Source organism: Staurois parvus, unplaced genomic scaffold, assembly GCF_062004578.1.
Source record: "Staurois parvus isolate SC_StPar_1 unplaced genomic scaffold, SC_StPar_1.0 ptg000191l, whole genome shotgun sequence".
NCBI lineage: Eukaryota > Metazoa > Chordata > Amphibia > Anura > Ranidae > Staurois > Staurois parvus.
In genome coordinates this window covers 2,822,693-2,848,320 of record NW_028317987.1, presented here as the reverse complement: position 1 = coordinate 2,848,320, position 25,628 = coordinate 2,822,693, and the positions used below count along the sequence as shown (strand labels likewise).

Below are 25,628 nucleotides of genomic sequence, written 5' to 3'. Positions count from 1 at the left end.
TCTCCCACCAATCGGGAGCGATAGAAATAGTGTGCGTGTGATGTCATATCTCCCACCAATCAGGAGTGATAGAAATAGTGTGTGTGATGTCATATCTCCCACCAATCAGGAGTGATAGAAATAGTGTGTGTGTGTGATGTCATATCTCCCACCAATCAGGAGCGATAGAAATAGTGTGTGTGTGATGTCATATCTCCCGCCAATCAGGACTGATAGAAATAGTGTGTGTGTGATGTCATATCTCCCACTAATCAGGAGTGATAGAAATAGTGTACGTGTGATGTCATATCTCCCACCAATAAGCAGTGATAGAAATAGTGTACGTGTGATGTCATATCTCCCACCAATCAGGAGTGATAGAAATAGTGTGCGTGTGATGTCATAACTCCCACCAATCGGGAGCGATAGAAATAGTATGCGTGTGATGTCATATCTCCCACCAATCGGGAGCGATAGAAATAGTGTGCGTGTGATGTCATATCTCCCACCAATCAGGAGTGATAGAAATAGTGTGTGTGTGTGATGTCATATCTCCCACCAATCAGGAGTGATAGAAATAGTGTGTGTGTGTGATGTCATATCTCCCACCAATCAGGAGCGATAGAAATAGTGTGTGTGTGATGTCATATCTCCCGCCAATCAGGAGTGATAGAAATAGTGTGTGTGTGATGTCATATCTCCCACCAATCAGGAGTGATAGAAATAGTGTGTGTGTGATGTCATATCTCCCACCAATCGGGAGTGATAGAAATAGTGTGCGTGTGATGTCATATCTCCCACCAATCGGGAGTGATAGAAATAGTGTGCGTGTGATGTCATATCTCCCACCAATCGGGAGCGATAGAAATAGTGTGCGTGTGATATCATATCTCCCACCAATCGGGAGTGATAGAAATAGTGTACGTGTGATGTCATAACTCCCACCAATCGGGAATGATAGAAATAGTATGCGTGTGATGTCATATCTCCCACCAATCGGGAGCGATAGAAATAGTGTGCGTGTGATGTCATATCTCCCACCAATCAGGAGTGATAGAAATAGTGTGTGTGATGTCATATCTCCCACCAATCAGGAGTGATAGAAATAGTGTGTGTGTGTGATGTCATATCTCCCACCAATCAGGAGCGATAGAAATAGTGTGTGTGTGATGTCATATCTCCCGCCAATCAGGACTGATAGAAATAGTGTGTGTAACGGAACCGGTACCCGACCGCACTTGGGTATATTCCGTTATCCTGCAGCTTCCCCTGTCCGAACACCATCCACGGACCACACCCTCGGAATCCCTCAGGAAAATAGACAGACACCCAGCTCCTACTAAAACAGGAAGTCAACTAACTTTATTGTACACAAAACATGTTTTATACAGAGGGCGGGGAAAGACAACCAGGGACAGGAAACACCTCATCACCCCTCCCCATCCAACCAGACACAGAACAATGGGATGCAACCATGTGGCAAAGGACATTGACCAACCCCCACACCAACACAAACAGTACATCCCATAATAGTTCTCTGGACAGGAAGACACAGCACAATGGGGGGTAGCACATGGTAGTAGACAATGGACAGCCATGTGCCCTAGACAAAAGGGACACACACTATACACAGGACTCAGACATTCACATACACACCCTGTAACCCTTAACAGGCACAGGGTGGGTTAAACATAATGATTTGGGGAGATGATACAGAGGTCCCCCCACCCCCAAAAGTCGCTCCCGTCACATATCTCCCCTTTCGGCAGGAGACTAACACAGGAGTATATCCCAGACGGATGTACTCTGAAGTTAGTCTGCACCTCCAGTCTCTCAATGCCAGCACCCACACAGTACCCCATGCAAATTGTCCCACACCAAGCGTTACTCACCCAGCCAACCTCTGCCTCTCCCGTAGAACATACCCGCCGCTGGGGAGAAGTACGGACTGGTCCTTCTCCCGGGAATCCTCTCAGCCGCTGGGGAGAAGACAGGGTGGCTGGGCCTCCTTCATCCTTCTGTGGGGGATCTGGGCCGACTGCCCAGCATCCCTGGGGTATCCAGGTGGTGGCTGTAGTTGCTAGGCAGAGGCCAGCGGCGCTCTGCCCTGTTGCCAGCACTTCTGCTGGGGACCCCACATCTGCTCCGGCTAACCGTAGGGGAGGGAGGCTGGCTTCCTCCCCTCCCAGACTGTGGATCTGCTGCTGGGATGGAATTCCACTGTCACTGTCCCCCTGGTGCACAGATCCTGGCTTGGGAGGGAAAACAGTTTCCTCCACTCTGGCTGACTGTGGGGGAGAGAGGACAACAACCTCCTCTCCCTTCTCACCCTGGGCCTCTGAAACTACCACAGGCATGGGACAGAGGTCCTGGACCCTCTGTCCAGTTGTCAGCGCTTCAGCTGGCAGCTCCCCGGCTGGTTCCTCCTCAGAAAAAAAATCAATCAAATCCCCAGCCTCTGGAACTGGGGTTTGGAGATCGGGGCTCTCCATCTCCTGTCCGTGGAACTCAGGAGACATTACCAGTGCTGGGCAGAGTTCAGTACTGTTTGGCCCTGTTGCCAGGTCTACTGCTGGTTCCTCCTCAGCTGAGAGGTCTATCAGATCCCCAGTCTCTGGAATTTCCACTGATGACTCTTGGGCATGCTGCCGAACATATCCTAGCAGTTGCCTGTATGCCCTTTCCAGGTGCAGTTCTTTCATCAGCAGGTATTGCAGATCTGGCTCAAGCTCTGAGACCCCTCTGAGACCAAACATAGCCTCTCTGCCTTCCCGCAACTCCTCCAGAGTAGGTTCTCCTCTATCGCCAAACACAAAAAGATTAGTAAGGCTCTCCCACAGCAATCCAGGCCCACCAAAGTCAAGTCCCTCAGGAGAGCACTCTGTGGACACCCCTAAATATTCCTGCTCTGCGTACCACTGCAGAGCCCGATATCTATTGTCCAGTTCTATCTCCTGCTGAACCAATCTGTCCAACTCAGCCAACAAATGCTCCTGAGGTTGCTCTCCCAGAAATGGCATCCGTAACTTCCAATGGTCCCTGACCCGTTCCCCTGGGGTTGGATAGCACTTGCCTTTGTCCATACCAGCAGCCTGGACCGCTCCTCTCCAAAGCACCTCCCAAATCCGCTGCCTGAGCTCCAGGTACTGATCCGTAGACACAGTCCTGGGGTATGTTGCAAGGATGATCTGCAGCAGCCCTGGGAACTCTGATGCCAGGTCCATAGCTCCACTGGGGTGACTGACGTCTTTTCCTGCTCTTGAATCCCGGTGGTGGTTTGGATGTGTTTACAGCTGGAAGCACAATCCCACCGCTTGCCACCAATGTAACGGAACCGGAACCCAGACCGCACTGAGTTTTTCCGTTATAGCACAACTTCCCCTGTCCGAACACCATCCACGGACCACACCCTCGGAATCCCTCAGGAAAATAGACAGACACCCAGCTCCTACTAAAACAGGAAGTCAACTAACTTTATTGTACACAAAACATGTTTTATACAGAGGGCGGGGAAAGACAACCAGGGACAGGAAACACCTCATCACCCCTCCCCATCCAACCAGACACAGAACAATGGGATGCAACCATGTGGCAAAGGACATTGACCAACCCCCACACCAACACAAACAGTACATCCCATAATAGTTCTCTGGACAGGAAGACACAGCACAATGGGGGGTAGCACATGGTAGTAGACAATGGACAGCCATGTGCCCTAGACAAAAGGGACACACACTATACACAGGACTCAGACATTCACATACACACCCTGTAACCCTTAACAGGCACAGGGTGGGTTAAACATAATGATTTGGGGAGATGATACAGAGGTCCCCCCACCCCCAAAAGTCGCTCCCGTCACAGTGTGTGTGTGATGTCATATCTCCCACTAATCAGGAGTGATAGAAATAGTGTACGTGTGATGTCATATCTCCCACCAATAAGCAGTGATAGAAATAGTGTACGTGTGATGTCATATCTCCCACCAATCAGGAGTGATAGAAATAGTGTGCGTGTGATGTCATAACTCCCACCAATCGGGAGCGATAGAAATAGTATGCGTGTGATGTCATATCTCCCACCAATCGGGAGCGATAGAAATAGTGTGCGTGTGATGTCATATCTCCCACCAATCAGGAGTGATAGAAATAGTGTGTGTGTGTGATGTCATATCTCCCACCAATCAGGAGTGATAGAAATAGTGTGTGTGTGTGATGTCATATCTCCCACCAATCAGGAGCGATAGAAATAGTGTGTGTGTGATGTCATATCTCCCGCCAATCAGGAGTGATAGAAATAGTGTGTGTGTGATGTCATATCTCCCACCAATCAGGAGTGATAGAAATAGTGTGTGTGTGATGTCATATCTCCCACCAATCAGGAGTGATAGAAATAGTGTGTGTGTGATGTCATATCTCCCACCAATCAGGAGTGATAGAAATAGTGTGTGTGTGTGATGTCATATCTCCCGCCAATCAGGAGTGATAGAAATAGTGTGCGTGTGATGTCATATCTCCCGCCAATCAGGAGTGATAGAAATAGCGTGCGTGTGATGTCATATCTCCCACTAATCAGGAGTGATAGAAATAGTGTGTGTGTGATGTCATATCTCCCGCCAATCAGGAGTGATAGAAATAGTGTGCGTGTGATGTCATATCTCCCACCAATCAGGAGTGATAGAAATAGTGTGTGTGGCTGTCAGTCACCAGATCCCGGACAGTAATTATCCGCCGGCGCCCAGTGATTACCGAGTATCTCTGATGGGGAGGAGGACTGTTTTGTTTACTAACAATCTTCCTCCCTGTCAGCTCGGGCACACTGCACAGCACAGCCATCCAGAACAGTGAGCTTACAATAATGCACCCCCGCCCCCTAGTAAAACACTCCCAGCACACAGTTAACCCTTTATTCACCCCTCATGTTAACCCCTTCCTGCCCAGTGCCATTAGTACAGAGTCAGTGCTTTTAAATGTATTGGTGTCACTGGGGATGTCAGTGACACCAAGTCAGCCCCCCCAGTGTCAGAATGTCTGCCACAGTCTCGCAGTCCCTTATTGTAAATAAATAATCATTTAGTCCATATTTCCACTGATCTAATCTGTGTTTTTAAATGATTTTGGTTGGCTCTAAATTACTCAGAATTATTAAGTCAGATAAATTATTTTATAAATTATTATTATATTTGCAAGCACCTTTAGCTGACTTTATTTGCCCAGGCATTACCTGGCAGAACATAATATTTTTAGAGGCACTGCTGGATGAATTATTAATAATTCTTAAAAAGCACAACACCCCCCATGGTTCCTCTCTTAGTGACACCACATTGCCCCCATGGTTCCTCTCTCCTCCTCTCTTAGTGACACCACATTGCCCCCCATGGTTTCTCTCTCCTCCCTTTTTAGTGACACCACATTGCCCCCCCCATAGATCATGTCTCCTCACCTCTGAGTGACTCCACATTGCCCCCCATGGTTCCCGTCTCCTCACCTCTGAGTGACTCCACATTGCCCCCATGGTTCCCGTCTCCTCACCTCTGAGTGACTCCACATTGCCCCCATGGTTCCCGTCTCCTCACCTCTGAGTGACTCCACATTGCCCCACATGGTTCCTGTCTCCTCACCTCTGAGTGACTCCACATTGCCCCCATGGTTCCCGTCTCCTCACCTCTGAGTGACTCCACATTGCCCCCATGGTTCCTGTCTCCTCACCTCTGAGTGACTCCACATTGCCCCCATGGTTCCTGTCTCCTCACCTCTGAGTGACTCCACATTGCCCCCATGGTTCCCGTCTCCTCACCTCTGAGTGACTCCACATTGCCCCCATGGTTCCCGTCTCCTCACCTCTGAGTGACTCCACATTGCCCCCATGGTTCCCATCTCCTCACCTCTGAGTGACTCCACATTGCCCCACATGGTTCCTGTCTCCTCACCTCTGAGTGACTCCACATTGCCCCACATGGTCCTGTTTCCTCACCTCTGAGTGACTACACATTGCCCCCATGGTTCCCGTCTCCTCACCTCTGAGTGACTCCACATTGCCCCCATGGTTCCCGTATCCTCACCTCTGAGTGATTCCACATTGCCCCACATAGTCCTGTCTCCTCACCTCTGAGTGACTCCACATTGCCCCACATGGTTCCTGTCTCCTCACCTCTGAGTGACTCCACATTGCCCCACATGGTTCCTGTCTCCTCACCTCTGAGTGACACCACATTGCCCCCCATGGTTCCTGTCTCCTCACCTCTGAATGACTCCACAATGCCCCACATGGTTCCTGTCTCCTCACCTCGGAGTGACTCCACATTGCCACACATGGTTCCTCTCTCCTCACCTCTGAGTGACTCCACATTGCCCCCATGGTTCCTGTCTCCTCACCTCTGAGTGACTCCACATTGCCCCCATGGTTCCTGTCTCCTCACCTCTGAGTGACTCCACATTGCCCCCCATGGTTCCTCTCTCCTCACCTCTGAGTGATTCCACATTGCCCCCATGGTTCCCGTCTCCTCACCTCTGAGTGACTCCACATTGCCCCCATGGTTCCCGTCTCCTCACCTCTGAGTGACTCCACATTGCCCCCTATGGTTCCTCTCTCCTCACCTCAGCTGCCAGACTCATCCACCTCACCAGCCGCTCCACCTCTGCCACCCCCCTCTGCCTCTCCCTCCACTGGCTCCCTATCGCCCAACGCATCAAATTCAAACTACTCACTCTGACCTACAAAGCCATTCACAACACTGCCCCTAACTACCTCACCGACCTGATTCCCAAGTACCACCCTACCCGTACCCTTCGCTCTTCATAGGACCTCCTTCTATCTTGCTCCCTGGTCTCCTCCTCACACGCACGTCTGCAAGACTTCTCCAGGTCCTCCCCCATCCTCTGGAACTCACTACCCCAATCCATCAGACTGTCACCTTCCCTCCTCACCTTCAGGCGCTCCCTGAAAACCCACCTCTTCAGGGAAGCCTACCCCACCCTCACCTAACTGCTGCTCTCCTTCATTCCTCCTACCACTCCATCCCCCACAGCCACTTCCTCCTGTACCACTACCCCCTCCCTCCCAGATTGTAAGCTCGAAAGAGTAGGGCCCTCTTACCCCTCGTGTGCTGTTCGTAGCTGCTGTAATGTTTCATGTATTGTCCCCCCCTCTATTGTACAGCGCTGAGCAAACCCTTTGGCGCTATATAAACTCAATGTAATGTAATGTAATAACCTCTGAGTGACTCCACATTGCCCCCATGGTTCCTGTCTCCTCACCTCTGAGTGACTCCACATTGCCCCACATGGTTCCCGTCTCCTCACCTCTGAATGACTCCACAATGCCCCACATGGTTCCTTTCTCCTCACCTTGGAGTGACTCCACATTGCCACACATGGTTCCTCTCTCCTCACCTCTGAGTGACTCCACATTGCCCCCATGATTCCTGTCTCCTCACCTCTGAGTGACTCCACATTGCCCCCATGGTTCCTGTCTCCTCACCTCTGAGTGACTCCACATTGCCCCCCATGGTTCCTGTCTCCTCACCTCTGAGTGACTCCACATTGCCCCCATGGTTCCTGTCTCCTCACCTCTGAGTGACTCCACATTGCCCCCATGGTTCCCGTCTCCTCACCTCTGAGTGACTCCACATTGCCCCCCATGGTTCCTCTCTCCTCACCTCTGAGTGACTCCACATTGCCCCCATGGTTCCTGTCTCCTCACCTCTGAGTGACTCCACATTGCCCCACATGGTTCCTGTCTCCTCACCTCTGAGTGACTCCACATTGCCCCCATGGTTCCTCTTTCCTCACCTCTGAGTGACTCCACATTGCCCCCCATGGTTCCTGTCTCCTCACCTCTGAGTGACTCCACATTGCCCCCCACGATTCTCCTCTCTCACTACAATAGCTGCTGTCACCCCAGTAGTCTCGCTCTATGGCTCCTCACATCCTGACCTCCCCAGACATTTCTCCTTCAGCTTCTTGTCTGTCTCTGGCTGCAGCTCCATGTAAGAGCAGGAGGGGGATCCTCAGTTCAGGAAAGAAGGGGGAGGGGGTGATCTCAGTGGAAAGAGTGTCTTGAGTGGGGGAGGGGTGTCAACACTAGGGGAGAGGAGTGTACTCAGAAGGGGAGGGGTGTCCTCAGTGCAGGAAAGGAGGGGTGTCTTCAGAGGAGGAAAAGAGGGGAAGGGGTGTCTTTAGTGGGGGAGGGGTGCCCTCTGTGGAAGGGTTTTCTTAGTGGAGGAGGGGGAAGGGTTTTTTGGGTAAATAACACAAGATCTAAATCCTCCTGAGAAGTTCCTAAAAAAACAACGGTCATTGGGGTGACATGGCAGAACTTTAGCTGAATCTTAGAAAGCACAGCCTATTCCAAGGGGCTAGGAGGTAAACTGACCCCAGCTTTGTTTGCCTACAGGGAGGGGTCCAGTGGTCTGTTTACACAAGTCCTAAACAAAAGCTCCATTGTTCTCCAAGCTTCATTTCTCCAGAAGGAAGAAGCTGCTCTGGCTGTACAGATCACACAGGTGGAGTCTACACTGCAGTCTGCATTGTCAGCCGAGCAGCTGAAGGAGTCCAACATCTAACCGTCTACTAATCAGGCGTACTCTTGGAGCACCACCTACACAAGACTCACCTCGTCCATCTAGACTGCTCACTAGAGCTTCTTCTACAGCCTCTGACCCATCACTTCCCTCCTCTGCTGGAGGCACTTTATTAGGATCTATAGAGGGACAACACCGACCTCGTTTTGTACTTCGGGATCAAGGAAACAGCAGAGATCCGGCCACAGGGGAGGTAGGAAACATCAATACTGCAACAAGGGATCTCCCACTCAGCCAACCATCCCAACAGATGATTCATCATCAACAGAAATAGACGGAATTGTCACCTTCTCCTCAGCTGGACTGACATCGGGTAAGATGGACCTTCTGGGGAAAGGTTTGGGCTTTAGCCCTAAAGGTATCATGAAGAAGTTTTTGTTGGCACAGGACTTGTATAGATGTTTTAGGAATATTAGATTGAAGGGACATTATTCTTGGAGAGGTGATATTGAGGAAACCTCTGTAGTCACACCACTGAGTAGGTCTGTCTGAGGTTTATAGACAAAATGGAAGTTTCCACCACCCACTACATAATCAGCAGCAGAAATGTTTCTTCTGTGGATGATAAAGATGGTGAAGTATGACAGTCTATGATCAGGAACTCTGGGGTCATATCCTAATAATGGGACCATTGAGGAGAAAGGTGCATTGCCATCATTAGCAGCAAGGGGAGATATAACATTGAAGCCAGCTGATAAGGGGGATGGGTGGTCATTATGGACACAGCATGTGATGACAATGAGACACTGGAGAGAGCAAAGTCTGGTGTAGCTCTGCATAGGAACCAATCAGCTTCCAGGTTTTTGGTCAAAGCTTAACTGAACAAACTGAAGTCAGACCCTGATTGGCTCCCATGCACAGCTGCCCCAGATTTTGCACACTCCAGTGTTAGTAAATCAGCCCCATTGTGTCCATCTGCGATGGTTTGTGGCAGATCCCGGGTTGTGAGTTCCATTCAGTACAATGTCTTTGGGTTCTCTTGCTAGTTGACTGCCCCCTTGTTAGTTGAGGTGTTTGTAGTCATAGAGGTGTTGGGTCATGATGGAATGATGTTGTGTCAGGTGAATGGTAGGCTCTGACCTGGTTTTATCTGCCAGCTCTGTGTTGATTCGCTGAGTTTTCTATTGTTTGTTATGTCCATCCTTGGAATTAGGGAGGACAGTATGATGTTGGAGTGAGGACATTTTTGTTGTGCGGTCTCTGTTAGTTGTAATAGTTTATTCTCAGAGGCTTCCTTTTGTCCCTGGAGGATGTTTGGGTCGGTGTGTATGATGATATGTTTGGGTCGGTGTGTATGATGATACGTTTGGGTCGGTGTGTATGATGATATGTTTGGGTCGGTGTGTATGATGATACGTTTGGGTCGGTGTGTATGATGATACGTTTGGGTCGGTGTGTATGATGATATGTTTGGGTCGGTGTGTATGATGATACGTTTGGGTCGGTGTGTATGATGATACGTTTGGGTCGGTGTGTATGATGATACGTTTGGGTCGGTGTGTATGATGATATGTTTGGGTCGGTGTGTATGATGATATGTTTGGGTCGGTGTGTATGATGATATGTTTGGGTCGGTGTGTATGATGATATGTTTGGGTCGGTGTGTATGATGATATGTTTGGGTCGGTGTGTATGATGATATGTTTGGGTCGGTGTGTATGATGATATGTTTGGGGTCGGTGAAATACGGATCATTGATGACTCCTATCGCTTGTTCAGTTGTTGGACTTGAATTTTGTTGTCTCTTGTTCCTGGGAAGAGCCGTTTGGTGTTTAGATATTTCCCATTTGAGTCTATTAATAACAAAAAGAATCCGGAGTTTGTTGCCTGTTCTTGTGGTTTGATGACTGTTTGTAGGGATGGGCTTCATGTTCTAGTTGAACCTAAGTTTGATTTGAACATGGGCCGTTCATGTGTTCGGCAAACACAAACAGTACGGGTGTTCAGTGGGGTGTTTGCCCACCATGCCCCACAATGCAATGCGCCCTGACAGTGCATTGTGTTTGGACAAAGCAATACACCTAACCACAAGTCAGGTGTAATACTTTGACCAATCACAGTGTGTGGTGATGTCATAAGGGGGTGGGGTATATAAAAACTGTCAGACAGCCGGGAGCCAGTATCGCAAGCGGAGCTTTTTTTCCCCCTTTTTTGGGTAGCGGTGGTGGCGGCATCGTGATTGATGTTGCATCTACTTTGGGGGACTTTTTTTTAAATGTTTATTTTTAATAAAGGACTTGCCAAAGACTTTGTCCTATCACTTTTTACACTACACTTTTTTTTGTGAATGGGTAGCAGTATCATATACCGCCAACTCATTCACATAGGCGGGGGGCTGGGATCTTGAGGTCCCCTTGTTAAAAGGGGCTTTCAGATTCCAATAAGCCCCCAGGCTGCAGACCCCCACAACCACAAGACACGGTTGTGGGAAAGAGGCCCTTGTCCCCATCAATATGTGGACAATGTGCTTTGGGGGGCTCCCGACCCAAGCACCCCCCATGTTGAGGGCATGTATCCTGGTATGGTTCAGGAAGGGGGACGCTCACCACCCCTTTCCTGACCTGCCGGGCTGCATACTCAGATAAGGGTCTGGTATGGATTTTGGGGGGACCCCCATGCCATTTTTAACCAATAGCCATCCGGCCAATAGCCGTTTGGTGGCCAGGAAAAGGCTGTAGATTTCCGGGTGTAAGCCATATGGCGTCCTCCCACATGCACAGTTTTCGCACTTGCAGAGTGCGCAGCAGCGTGATCTGTCACCGGCCGTGTACCTCGAACATGGCCGATGACAGATCTGTGTACCAGCCCCCGTTGCTGGTACCATGTGACCTGCTGTGACCAATCACAGCAGGTCACATGACAGTTGTATACAATGGATGGCTTCATTCATGCCATCCATTGTATACTAGTGTGTCTAGCTGTGAATGGTCACAGCGATCACATGCACATGTCATGTGATTATCTGTGGCCAAATCACAGCTAAGCACAAAAAAAAACCCCTAAATGAATCGATGTCATTCAGGTAAATGCTTGCTTATAGTGAAGTAATTCTTTGCTATAAGAAAATTGTGTAACAAAAAAAAATACTGATCACTTCCCCAAAGTAGTACAATGTTACTATGGTAACATTATAGTACTTTGGACATAGTGAAATATAAAAAAAATATTAAAAAAGAAAAAAAGTAATAAAAAAATTAAAAATAATAATAAAAAAATATATATTTTTTTTTCATACTATCACCAGTCAGTGTCCCTGATCACCGCCATGCGAGTTATATGATGACGCTGTACTGCACTGGTGACAGTATGTAAAAAAAAATAGTGAAAATAATTTTTTTTTCATTTTTTCATTTTCTGAAAAATTTTGACAAAAAAATACAACTTCACAAAACTCGCCATTCCTCTTATGAAGTATGTTGGACTGTCTACTCTGCAAAAAGGGGTCATTTGGGAATATCTGTACTGTCCTTACATTTGGGGGATATCTGTTCTGTCCTGACATTTGGGGGATATCTGTACCGTCCTGACATTTGGGGGATATCTGTACCGTCCTGACATTTGGGGGATATCTGTACTGTTCTGACATTTGGGGATACCTGTACTGTCCTGACATTTGGGGGATATCTGTACCGTCCTGATATTTGGGGGATATCTGTACCGTCCTGACATTTGGGGGATATCTGTACTGTTCTGACATTTGGGGATACCTGTACTGTTCTGACATTTGGGGGATATCTGTACCGTCCTGACATTTGGAGGATATCTGTACCGTCCTGACATTTGGGGGGATTTGTACTGTCCTGACATTTGGGGGATATCTGTACTGTCCTGACATTTGGGGGATATCTGTACTGTTCTGACATTTGGGGGATATCTGTACTGTCCTGACATTTGGGGGATATCTGTACTGTTCTGACATTTGGGGGATATCTGTACCGTCCTGACATTTGGGGGATATCTGTACTGTCCTGACATTTGGGGGATATCTGTACCGTCCTGACATTTGGGGGATATCTGTACTGTCCTGACATTTGGGGGATATCTGTACTGTCCTGACATTTGGGGGATATCTGTACTGTTCTGACATTTGGGGGATATCTGTACTGTTCTGACATTTGGGGGATATCTGTACTGTCCTGACATTTGGAGGATACCTGTACCGTTCTGACATTCTTGGACCTCAAGAAATTAGATTGGCTGTCAGTAGTTCAGGATTGATCAATATTCAGATCTATGCCATAGTTTGTAAACTCTATAACTTTTCTAAAAACTAAAAAATACATCCTAATTTGGGTTATTTTCACCAAGGAAATGTAGCAGAATACATCTTGGCCTAAATGTATGAAGAACAATTATTTATTTGCAAACTTTTATAACAGAAACAAAGAAAAATGTGTTTTTTCAAAATTTTCGGTCTTTTTTCGTTAATTTAGCAAAAAAACAAAAACCGCAGCAGTGATTAAATAGCACCAGAAGAAAGCTCTAGTTGTGTGAAGAAAATGATAACATTTTAGTTTGGGTACAATGTTGTATGACCGCGCAATTGTCATTCAAAGTGTGAGAGCGCTGAAACGTGAAAATTGGCCTGGGCAGGAAGGGGGTAAAAGTGCCCGGTATGGAAATGGTTAAAAAAAATTGTCATGGAAGGTTCCTCTCAAAATCCATACCAGTCTCGATGGGCTTGTTTTTTTTTTTAATTGTTGGGCAATGCTGACAATTCTTTTGACATTCAGCTGTCAGCGGGGAGCCCCACTGACACCAGGAACATGAATGAATGTCTCACTACTAAAATACCGCGTGACTTCATCATATAACTCATGCCGGATATTAGTAACTGAGCGGGATCTTCATACTCAGATGCGGTAAGACACCTCTCAGTCCTTTGTGTTTGACATTCACTGTAGAACATTCTGTAGGTTCGGATGTTTGACCGCGACCTGAACAGGGGGGTGTTCGGCCATCACTATTTGTGGTCTCAGGATTAGTAGAGTTGTCTTGGCTATTGTTGGTCTTTGTCTTGTTACATTTCGGAAGCTGATTGGTCTCACCGGTCTGTTGTTCCTTGATGGGTACTTTGTATAAATCATCCTCTTTGATTCTCTTTCCTGATTGTTGAGCTCCATTTGTATCTTTGGTGTCATTATCTCTTCCCTCAGTTGAGGGTTTTCTTGTTGTAATTGTTACATTTTAGATTGAATTTCTAGGATAGATCTGTGGGGGTATTTTTAGTGTTTTTAGCTCTTCTCTCAGCTTCTCAGTTACATTTTCTCACTTGTCTTTGAAGGTTTTCTTTTAATTGAACAAAGTCTCTCCCTAGTAGAGATTAAGCTTGTAATTTTTGGATTCTTAGATGTACTTTCTGAACGAACCTGCAAATCGAATCCAAGCATTCTGGTTATCAACTCATACTCCCACCAGGCATGGATTGAGCAGGTGAACCCCATAGTAATACATGAAAACCTAACTTCTCCTAGGAGACTTATGGCTCTCTGGCAGAACTGGCTGGATACTCCGGTACTCACTCCCCATACTTCATTTGTCATAGGTTTTTATAGGTTTAACTTTTTTAGGCCCCTAAAAATGGACCCGGCCAACTGTACCCTACTAAATGGTAACTACATTGGAGGCCGATACTTGGTGTATGATCCTGTAGACACAGGCCTACTTGAACGGAGTCAGCTATCTATGTATGTACTGGAGAGAGTTACTTGCCATGTACAGGTGAATTGTTCTACGTTGCTTCTTTTTTCTCTTTTCATTTGTTTATAGAAAGTAAAAGTGACACCAGAGACAAAGCAAGTTATTGTTCTGTATGATCTGTAACATTGCCACAACTGCTTATACATGAGAATTAGAGATGAGCGAATTATTCAAAAATTCGATTCGGCTGATTCGGCGAATTCGAGGAATAAATTTGATTCGAGTCGAATATATTCGCTGCGAGTTTAACTTATAAAAAGGGTGTTTCTAGGCTTCAGAGAGCCTTTATATTAGTGCAGAACACTGTACCTTTAATTTAAATGCCCTTGGAGTCTGCTGGGGAAGAGAAATAATACTGTCAGTCAGTATGACATGCAGATGAGTGCCGTCGATCTTAGAATCACCGCACACTTCACTCATTTGGGCAGTCACGGGGCCAAAACCAGAGTGTGGAGCCACAGTGTGGCGGTGGAGGCAGCAGCAATGGGAGGCCATACAGCACCCTATGACAAAATGGAACCCACCAGCAGTGTGAGGAGACCTGAAAGTGGCACATGGCAGAGTGTGGCGATGGAGACAGCAGCAATGGGAGGCCGTACAGGGACCCATGACACACTCTGGACCTGGCAGCAGCATGAGGAGGCGGTACAGGGGCCCATGACAGATTACGGGCCTGGCAGCAGCATGAGGTGGCGGTACGGGGGCCCATGGCAGATTAGGGGCCTGGCAGCAGCAATGGGAGGCCATACAGCACCCTATGACAAAATGGAACCCACCAGCAGTGTGAGGAGACCTGAAAGTGGCACATGGCAGAGTGTGGCGATGGAGACAGCAGCAATGGGAGGCCGTACAGGGACCCATGACACACTCTGGACCTGGCAGCAGCAAGAGGAGGCGGTACAGGGGCCCATCACAGATTACGGGCCTGGCAGCAGCATGAGGAGTCGGTACGGGGGCCCATGGCAGATTACGGGCCTGGCAGCAGCAATGGGAGGCCATACAGCACCCTATGACAAAATGGAACCCACCAGCAGTGTGAGGAGACCTGAAAGTGGCACATGGCAGAGTGTGGCGATGGAGACAGCAGCAATGGGAGGCCGTACAGGGACCCATGACACACTCTGGACCTGGCAGCAGCAAGAGGAGGCGGTACAGGGGCCCATGGCAGAGTGGCGAAGCGTAAGCAGCTTAAATTGAAGGCCATACAGAGGCCTATGTTAAAAATAATAACATGTTTGGGGCATGATTCATGGCGGATTTAGTCAGTTGTGTCAGGAACTGGTGGTTTGAAATCCAGACTAATCCACGCCTGATTCATTTTCACAAACGTGAGTCTCTCCACACTTTGGGTGGACAGTCGTGTCCTCCGCGGAGTTACAATACCTCCTGCCGCACTAAACACGCGCTCCGATGCCACGCTACTGGCCGGGCATGACAGCCTTTCAAGGGCAAATTCAGCTAGTTGGGGCCAAAGGTCAAGTTTCGTTGCCCAGTAGTCAAGGGGATTGTCTACCTCGGTTGGCAGGGTGCTGTCCAAGTAGGCCCAAGCCTGTTGTTTGAGCTCCTGCTCCAGGTCCACCTGATGCTGCTGCTGCTGCTGCGGCTGGTTAGTAGTTTCCTCACTGCGCTGGTGAAGAAAGCTACTCATCATCGACTGCAGACTGAGGCAGCCGCTGCTGGTGGAGCTGCCACTGCTCCTACCACCCCACCCCTCCCCTGCTGCCATGGCAGCGGAACGCGAGCGCACAGGGCCCACAGTGTCTGAGGATGGACATTGGCGCAGAAAGGCAGAGACCAACTGACTACATAGGTGGTTTTTATAGTACGTTATTTTGGCCTCCCTCTCAGCAGGTGTGAAAAAGGCCACCATTTTTGAACGATAGTGAGGGTCCAACAAGGTGGACAGCCAAAAGTCATCCCTCTATCTGATGGTTATTATTCGGCTGTCGCTACGCAAGCATCCGAGCATGCTATGGGCCATTTGTGCCAAGGAATGCGAGGGACTCCCTGCCTCCATCTCCACAGCATACTGCCACGGTGCGTCTGGGTCCTCTGTCTCCTCCTCCTCCTCCTCTACCAGATGCTCCTGCTCCTCCACTCCTGTCCGCTGAGTGGAAAAACCACCCATTTCACTCAATAATTCCTGAGCACAAATGTCCTCCTCTACCTCCTCCTCTTCTTTCTGTCCTGCCCCCACAGGGGTCATGTGGCGTTGAGATCTGTGCGCCACGTCTACCGCACCCTGACCAGCCATTGTTAACAGCATTTGTTCCAGGACGTGCAACAGAGGAATGACGTCGTTCATCCCATAGTCCTGGCGACTCACGAATAGCGTGGCCTCCTCAAAGGGCCTGAGCAAGCGGCAGGTGTCACGCATGAGCTGCCAATGGCTGACATCTAAGTTACACAGGGGAGTACCTTTATCCGCTTGTAACATCAGGAAATCGGTGATGGCCTTTCGCTGCTCGTAAAGGCGGTCCAACATGTGTAGGGTTGAATTCCACCTTGTTGCAACGTCGCAGATCAGGCGATGATGTGCAATTCCGTTCTGCCGCTGCAGCTCAAGGAGGGTGTGCTTTGCGGTGTAGGAATGGCTGAAATGCATGCGAAGTTTACGTGACATTTTAAGGATGTCTTGCAGTGGGATGGTGGATTTTAGGAACCGCTTGACAACCAGATTGAACACGTGAGCCATGCATGGCGCATGGCACAACCTTCCTTGACGCAGAGCAGACACCATGTTCTTTCCGTTGTCGGTCAACATGGTTCCGATTTTCAGTTTGCGCGGAGACAGCCATCTGTCGATTTCTCTGTTCATTACACTCAGAAGTTCCTCCCCTGTGTGACTACGTTCGCCAAGGCATACCAGGTGCAGCACAGCGTGACACCGTTGCGCCCTGCACATGTGATATGACGGTCGGGTAATGGGACTTGGCACGGGGGTGGCGGCTGAGGACACGGCGGAAGAAGAGGTGGTAGAGGCGGACATCTTTGCTGGACCAAGGACGTGCAAACGTGGAGGCAAAAGCGGCGTGACCTGTCCAAGTTGCTGGTGCGGCTGTGCCGGCACCACGTTCACCCAGTGGGCCGTAAATGACATGTACTGTCCCTGACCGTAGTTACAGCTCCACACATCGGCGCTGCCGTGCACTTTGGCAGAGACCGACATGCTCAAAGACTGGCCCACCATCTCTTCTACATGTGAATGCAGGGCTGGCACTGCCTTTTTGGTGAAGAAATGCCGGCTTGGCACTCTCCACCGCGGCGCGGCACAAGCCATCATTTCTCGGAAAGGTGCTGAGTCCACCACTTGGAAAGGGAGGGACTGCAGCACCAGCAACTTGGACAGGAGGACGTTCAGCTTCTGCACCGTCGGGTGCGTGCTCGCAAACTGTTGTCTCTTGGAAACGGATTCCAAGAAAGACTGCTGACGGAATCCGTGAAGAGGAGTAGCAGGAGAAGGAGCATCTGAATGAGCGGAAGATGCCAACGAGCGACAACTCCCCTCAGCAGAGGTGTTGGAGCCTTGACTGGCTGATAGAGGGCGATTGACGTCGGGTGACGGAGCAAGTAACGGAGCGGGTGATGGAGCGGGGGCTGGGGCAGGCAGAACCGCCGTATCTTTATCACGGTTTTCCCAGGCCACCGAATTGCGACGCTGCATATGCTGACGCAACGCTGTAGTCCCAACATGGGCCCCCTGGCCACGCTTGACTTTCTGGCCACATAGTCGACATACGGCTACGTTTACTTCCTCAGGCGGCTTGACGAAAAATTGCCACACCGCCGAGTAGGAAACTTTGCCCCCGCTACTCCTCACTGGCTGACTGCTACTTCCTCCATGCACACCGGCACCACTACTGGCCGTGGTGGTAGGCTGCAGTGGAGCTGGTGCTCTACTCCGTGGCCGTTTGCCTCCACTGACACTGCTGCGACCCTGCTGCCTCCTGGGCAACCCACCGACTGTTTTGCTCGCTGCCAAGCTGGCACCCTCTTCTCCTGATGATGCGGAAGCAATAGCCTGATGACGATGAGGCTGCCAAGTGCGATCAGCCTCATCATCATCAATTAGGGTCTCCGCCTCACTACTAGCCCCCTCGGCTGCGTGTGGGTCAGGAGACAGACCTGTCTCTAGATCGGCTACCGAGCCACTCTCCTCGCCAGTACTTCTTCGCCTAGCTGCTGAAGAGGCGGATGTCTCCCCCCGTTCCTGACCGCCCTCTGTTAGCTCTTCCTCACTGTACAGTGGGGCTGAGCCCACAGCATGCGATACTTTGCTTGGTGAGGGAACACCAAAGGACAGGGGCAGGTAGAGGACACGTGATTTCAGTGGGCTTGCTCCCGGGCCATGCCAACTAACGGTTGTGTCTGACGTACCCACCGACCGTTGGCTGTAGGTGTCAGAGGTGACCTGGGAAGAAGAAGACGACCGAGCCAACCAATCGATGACGGCAGGGTTGTCGGTGGAGACACGACCGCTGGATGACACCGGGAGCACTGGCCTCTGGCTGCGAATAGTGCTGCCTCGACCCCTTCCTCTGCTGCCACGTCTGCTCGCTCCTAAAACATTGCCTCCTCTGCCACTCCTCTGCATGTTGTCTGACATACTCTTTAATTCAACGATTCTGTGTCCCTGAGTAACGATTCTGTGTCCCTGAGTAACAATTCAGTGTCCCTGAGTAACAATTCAGTGTCCCTGAGTAACGATTCTGTGTCCCTGAGTAACAATTCTGTGTCCCTGAGTAACGATTTTGTGTCCCTGAGTAACAATTCTGTGTCCCTGAGTAACAATTCTGTGTCTGTCCCTGAGTAACAATTCTGTGTCCCTGAGTAACAATTATGTGTCCCTGAGTAACAATTCTGTGTCCCTCAGTAACGATTCTGTGTCCCTGAGTAACAATTCTGTGTCCCTGAGTAACAATTCTGTGTCTGTCCCTGAGTAACAATTCTGTGTCCCTGAGTAACAATTCTGTGTCCCTGAGTAACAATTCTGTGTCCCTCAGTAACGATTCTGTGTCCCTCAGTAACAATTCTGTGTCCCTGAGTAACAATTCTGTGTCTGTCCCTGAGTAACAATTCTGTGTCCCTGAGTAACGATTCTGTGTCCCTGAGTAACGATTCTGTGTCCCTGAGTAACGATTCTGTGTCCATGAGTAACAATTCTGTGTCTGTCCCTGAGTAACAATTCTGTGTCCCTGAGTAACGATTCTGTGTCCCTGAGTAACAATTCTGTGTCCCTGAGTAACAATTATGTGTCCCTGAGTAACAATTCTGTGTCCCTCAGTAACGATTCTGTGTCCCTCAGTAACAATTCTGTGTCCCTGAGTAACAATTCTGTGTCTGTCCCTGAGTAACAATTCTGTGTCCCTGAGTAACAATTCTGTGTCCCTGAGTAACAATTCTGTGTCCCTCAGTAACGATTCTGTGTCCCTCAGTAACAATTCTGTGTCCCTCAGTAACAATTATGTGTCCCTGAGTAACAATTCTGTGTCTGTCCCTGAGTAACAATTCTGTGTCCCTGAGTAACAATTCTGTGTCCCTGAGTAACAATTCTGTGTCTGTCCCTGAGTAACGATTCTGTGTCCCTGAGTAACAATTCTGTGTCCCTGAGTAACAATTCTGTGTCCCTGAGTAACAGTTCTGTGTCTGTCCCTGAGTAACAGTTCTGTGTCTGTCCCTGAGTAACGATTCTGTGTCCCTGAGTAACAATTCTGTGTCCCTGAGTAACAATTCTGTGTCCCTGAGTAACGATTCTGTGTCCCTGAGTAACAATTCTGTGTCTGTCCCTGAGTAACAATTCTGTGTCCCTGAGTAACGATTCTGTGTCTGTCCCTGAGTAACGATTCTGTGTCTGTCCCTGAGTAACGATTCTGTGTCCCTGAGTAACAATTCTGTGTCCCTGAGTAACAATTCTGTGTCTGTCCCTGAGTAACAATTCTGTGTCCCTGAGTAACAATTCTGTGTCCCTGAGTAACAATTCTGTGTCTGTCCCTGAGTAACAATTCTGTGTCCCTGAGTAACGATTCTGTGTCTGTCCCTGAGTAACGATTCTGTGTCCCTGAGTAACGATTCTGTGTCCCTGAGTAACAATTCTGTGTCTGGCCCTGAGTAACGATTCTGTGTCCCTGAGTAACAATTCTGTGTCCCTGAATAACAATTCTGTGTCCCTGAGTAACGATTCTGTGTCCCTGAGTAACAATTCTGTGTCCCTGAGTAACAATTCTGTGTCTTTCCCTGAGTAACGATTCTGTGTCCCTGAGTAACAATTCTGTGTCCCTGAGTAACAATTCTGTGTCCCTGAGTAACGATTCTTTGTCCCTGAGTAACGATTGTGTGTCCCTGAGTAACGATTGTGTGTCCCTGAGTAACGATTGTGTGTCCCTCAGTAACGATTCTGTGGCCCTAAAGTCTCTGTGGCCCTAACTCTGTCCCTTACTACACACAGGTCTGTCTCTCTTGAATGACCGGAGGCTAATGGAGAATTCTAAGATGGCCGCGATTTATAGCTCCACCATTACACAGTGCTGGCTGGCTGGCTGCTGATTGGCTAATGCGAGCACATGTCATGAATGAATGCATTATGGGTCAGCGCGCCTTGTCTGCGCGCCTTCAAAGAGATCCCCGCTCCGTCGCCACACATGTCGCCGCCATTTTTGGGAAAACTTGATTCGTGCACCCGAAGTTGGCTAATCTTCGGATTCGGCGCGAATCAAATTTTTCCTAATCTTCGAAACGAATTCCACTTCGTCATGTTCGATCCGCTCATCTCTAATTAGAATGTATGACTCCATTGTCTGGGCTGAATGTTGGATATACTGTGTGCACTTAAAAACTTAAATAATACAATTTAGTTGAATTAAAAAAAAAATTATATATATATATACAAATGATGATGTACATATGCTTTCTATATATATAACACAGGTGTCAAACACCTGTATCCAGATCCTGCCATCCAGGTTATTTCATGTAGCCCTTGCACCTCTCCTGCAGGTACCCCCTTGTCTCCTCCCCCACCTTGTCTCAGCAGTCGGCAGCAGAGAGGAGAAAAGAACTCCTCTACCAAATCCTGCACTTCTCAGTGCAGCTGCAGCATCCCCTCATCTCCACCTCCCTTGGTCTCAGCATTCAGCAGACTCTGGTAATTGACTCCACTCCTCCTCTGGTCCTCCTCCAGACCCTGCACTTTCTGCTTTCCAGCTCTGCCCCCAAAGGAGGTGCACGGTGATGTTAGGATGGGTGTGGGGTTCTTGGCATCTGATGTAATGGGGGGGGTGAGGTGCTCTGGACATCTAGTCTTACAGTTACAACTGGCCCTTTGAGGACAACCATAATGCTGACACAGCCTGCGATGATATATAAGATATATTTAATAATGATCATTAAAAATAAAAACCAACTTTAGCCCTTTATATAGAATTCTGATTTTTATTTTTGATTTTTTGTACAGGTGGATTGACAAATCACGTTTTTGGTCATGCTGGCCTTTGTGAATACAACTCAGTCACATGGGAAACCAAACGTCTGGGTGTTGTAATTGACTGAAAGTTTTTATTGCAGTTCACTGGAGGATTCACACAGGACACAAGTCATATCCGTGTTCTAAATGTCATAAGTGCTTTGGGTCCTCTTCAACACTGATCCAACCTCAGAGGACAACATGAGAAAAGTAATTTCAGTGCTCTGGAAGTGACAATTGCTTTACAGTAAAGTCCAACCCATGTATACATAAGAGGAGTCATTTCAAGTGATTTCTTGTTTGGAACGTGACAAAGATTTTACAATGGAGGCAAAACATATCACACACCAGAAGGGTCACACTGGAGAGAAGCCATATCAGTGTTCTGAGTGTGACAAAGCTTTTACATGGAAGTCACATCTTATCATACACCAGAGGATTCACACTGGAGAGAAGTCATATCAATGTTCTGAATGTGACAAAGCTTTTGCACATAAGTCAAGTCTTAACACACACCAGAGGATTCACACTGGAGAGAAGCCATATCAGTGTTCTGAATGTGACAAAGCTTTTTTAACCAAGAATAAGCTTATCATACACCAGAGGGTTCACATTGGAGAGAAGTCATATCAGTGTTCTGAATGTGACAAAGCTTTTGCACATAAGTCAAGTCTTAACACACACCAGAGGATTCACACTGGAGAGAAGCCATATCAGTGTTCTGAATGTGACAAAGCTTTTTTAACCAAGAAAAAGCTTATCACACACCAGAGGGTTCACACTGGAGAGAAGTCATATCAGTGTTCTGAATGTGGCAAAGCTTTTACACAGAAGTCATATCTTATCACACACCAGAGGATTCACACTGGAGAGAAGTCATATCAGTGTTCTGAATGTGACAAAGCTTTTACACAGAAGTCAAATCTTACCACACACCAGAGGATTCACACTGGAGAGAAGTCATATCAGTGTTCTGAATGTGACAAAGCTTTTACACAGAAGTCAAATCTTACCACACACCAGAGGATTCACACTGGAGAGAAGTCATATCAGTGTTCTGAGTGTGACAAAGCTTTTGCACATAAGTCAGATCTTATCAGACACCAGAGGACTCACACTGGAGAGAAGTCATATCAGTGTTCTGAATGTGGCAAAGCTTTTACATGGAAGTCATATCTTATCACACACCAGAGGATTCACACTGGAGAGAAGTCATATCAGTGTTCTGAATGTGACAAAACTTTTACACAGAAGTCAATTCTTAACACACACCAGAGGATTCACACTGGAGAGAAGTCATATCAGTGTTCTGAATGTGACAAAGCTTTTAAACAGAAGTCAAATCTTATCATACACCAGAGGATTCACACTGGAGAGAAACCACATCAGTGTTCTGAATGTGATAAAACTTTTAGACAGAAGTCAGTTCTCATAGCACACCAGAGGATCCACACTGGAGAGATGCCATATCAGTGTTCTGAATGTGATAAAACTTTTAAATGGAGGGGAAACCTTGTCATACATGAGAGGGTTCACACTGGAGAGAAGCCATATCAATGTTCAGAATGTGACAAAGCTTTTACAGGTAAGGCCGGGCTAATCTATCACCAGAGGATTCACAAGCTTGAGCTGCATAGAGGAAACTCCAGAAGAAGTGGCAATATTAAAGAAGTCACAGCTGTCCCATTAGGCTCACAGGCCCAATGTCTTCCCACAAACTAGGGAAGACATGATGCTACTTAAAAAAAAAAAACTTTGAACAAACAGGACTCTAATGATCGGATTCATTGGGTTTAGTGCTTATGTCCATCAGGAACACACGTAGAAGGCCTGTGAATATTTTACCTTTGGACATTTCTTCAGACAAGCAGCAATGACTGAACTGTTTTCCTCATCATTCTCATCTTTATCCTTTTTTATGGAGCATTGACTGAACATGTAATGCATTTTCATCATTCACTAACTGAGCTATGTTCCCATGCGTTTTCTTCATTGCCAGAATATGACCAACAATGTCTCAGTACCAGAGTCTAGGATGGGGTCCAATGGCTTCTTGCCAAGCCTCTGAAACCTCATTAGGAGAGTCCATTCCAGGTTCTTTTGAGAACTGATACATCATAAGCTAGGCTTGAGGGTTCAAGCTAAGCCCACCTTGTCCACACCTCCCATTACATGTTCCACCTCCTCTCCCATGATCAATGCCTCCTTTCCATGTTCCATCTCCTCTCATGGATGACATCTTTGCAGGCAGGTCTGTAGCTGAGATACCAGCCAGATAGAGGTCTCTGGTTAGAGAGTAACTTCTTAAGCTGGTGTAGGCCTTCCAACATGGAGTTAATGCTGTTTTAGGGGACATATTCAACAGTACCACCTACTCCCAGCTGACCACTTATGTTTCATCTGGTTTTCTCAAAAGGGATTCTATCAGGTGAAGATTGGATGTTCTTGTTATCTTTTTTTTTCTGTCCAGCTATTGCTCATCTCCATAAACTATTCACACGGTACAACTGCAAGAGATCTGAACTTACAAAGTGCTAAGTGTGCGGTCATATTCCTACCACTTCTTCTGGGAGACTGAAATTCCTCTTATTGGGGTTCACCTTAATGACTCTGAATGAACGGATCCCTTTTTGGGGCAAAGTGTGCAAAGAGCGCTAATTATTCCTGGAAATGCTAAGACATCGGCACTAAAGTGTAACAATGGGCAAAATCAATAATTACATAAATGGTGGAATCTGTCATTAGCATAAATGTTTTATAAGTAAGCTATGTGGTGTGAATCCTTGTGAGCTATTATGAATCCAATAGGTGTTTAAAGTGTTGGATAGCTGGTGCAAGAGGAGCCCCTTCATCTACTTGGTCTCCACCAGGAACATGATACAGTTCCAGTGCTCAGGAAGATATTACCAAAATGACTTGAACCTACTATAATCTTACTCCATCCCACAGAAGTCCTAAAGAAGGCACTGCTGTCTTTCTTGACATAGACCAAACCGCCCTCGACCACCTCGTCCCAAGCCTGGTACATTTCATCATTCGTCTCATACACCCAACTCTGAACCTATAACAGGAAAAGGCCTCTCTTTAATTTGGTTGCCATATACGTTTTTGGGTGAGAGGAGGAAATGAGAAGGAGATGACCCCTGGAGGGGAATAAGGAGATAAAGCTGGTCTCACAATCGATATATGAGCAGTGGAATAAAGGAGAAAGAGGAGAGCACAGGAGTACCTACATCCACACCTTGGCACATCTATAACACAAAGCTTTTATCCATCGATCCTGGCAGGATCAAAAAGCGTATTTGCCTGAATTCTTTCAGGCAAACTTAAAGGTGAGCGCATAGGAAGACCATAAGGCACCTGGCGAGAGGAAACAAGGAATCACCCTCACTTTTGCACTTTTTTACAAAGACTTTAATTTAATTTATTTATTTATTACACTCATGCACGTGCACATGGGAGTGTATAGCTGCACAATTATTACTGGATTGATTGTATATAATTAGAAAGCTACTAATTATATGTATCACAAATATTCACCTAATATTCACATTATATTAAGGTTTCACATCTTTCATCACACACATCTAATTTATGATGTGTGTAATTCACTGGTAATAATTTTTATCGTATTGATTAATTTATGGAATATTACTCATGATTATGGTTTACACTTGATTTATATATTCATTGATTGAGTTTACAAGTATAGAGTGTATTTAGAGATATACATGCACAATATTAGGAGCGCGGCACTTTAAATACCATTTACATAAATGTTTTATGTTTTCTGAGTCTCCCCTTGTAACATTTTTATTACCTGTTGACCCTCCCAGTAGATCTGTTTTTTTCTGCTTCATGTAGAAGGCCAAGCTATTTGGCAAAAATGAAAGTTGGGGGGGGTTGGGA

At 47.5% G+C, this 25,628-nt stretch overlaps 1 protein-coding gene across 1 annotated transcript in view; it reads left to right on the top strand.

Annotated features, from left to right (window-relative positions):
- LOC149461864 (uncharacterized) overlaps positions 1–25,628 on the top strand; it is a 309,357-nt gene that overhangs the window by 138,022 nt on the left and 145,707 nt on the right. Inside the window, 2 exon segments of the mRNA XM_089677653.1 lie at positions 22,521–23,205; positions 25,492–25,504. Of these exon segments, the coding sequence (XP_089533779.1) occupies positions 22,521–23,205; positions 25,492–25,504 (698 nt within the window).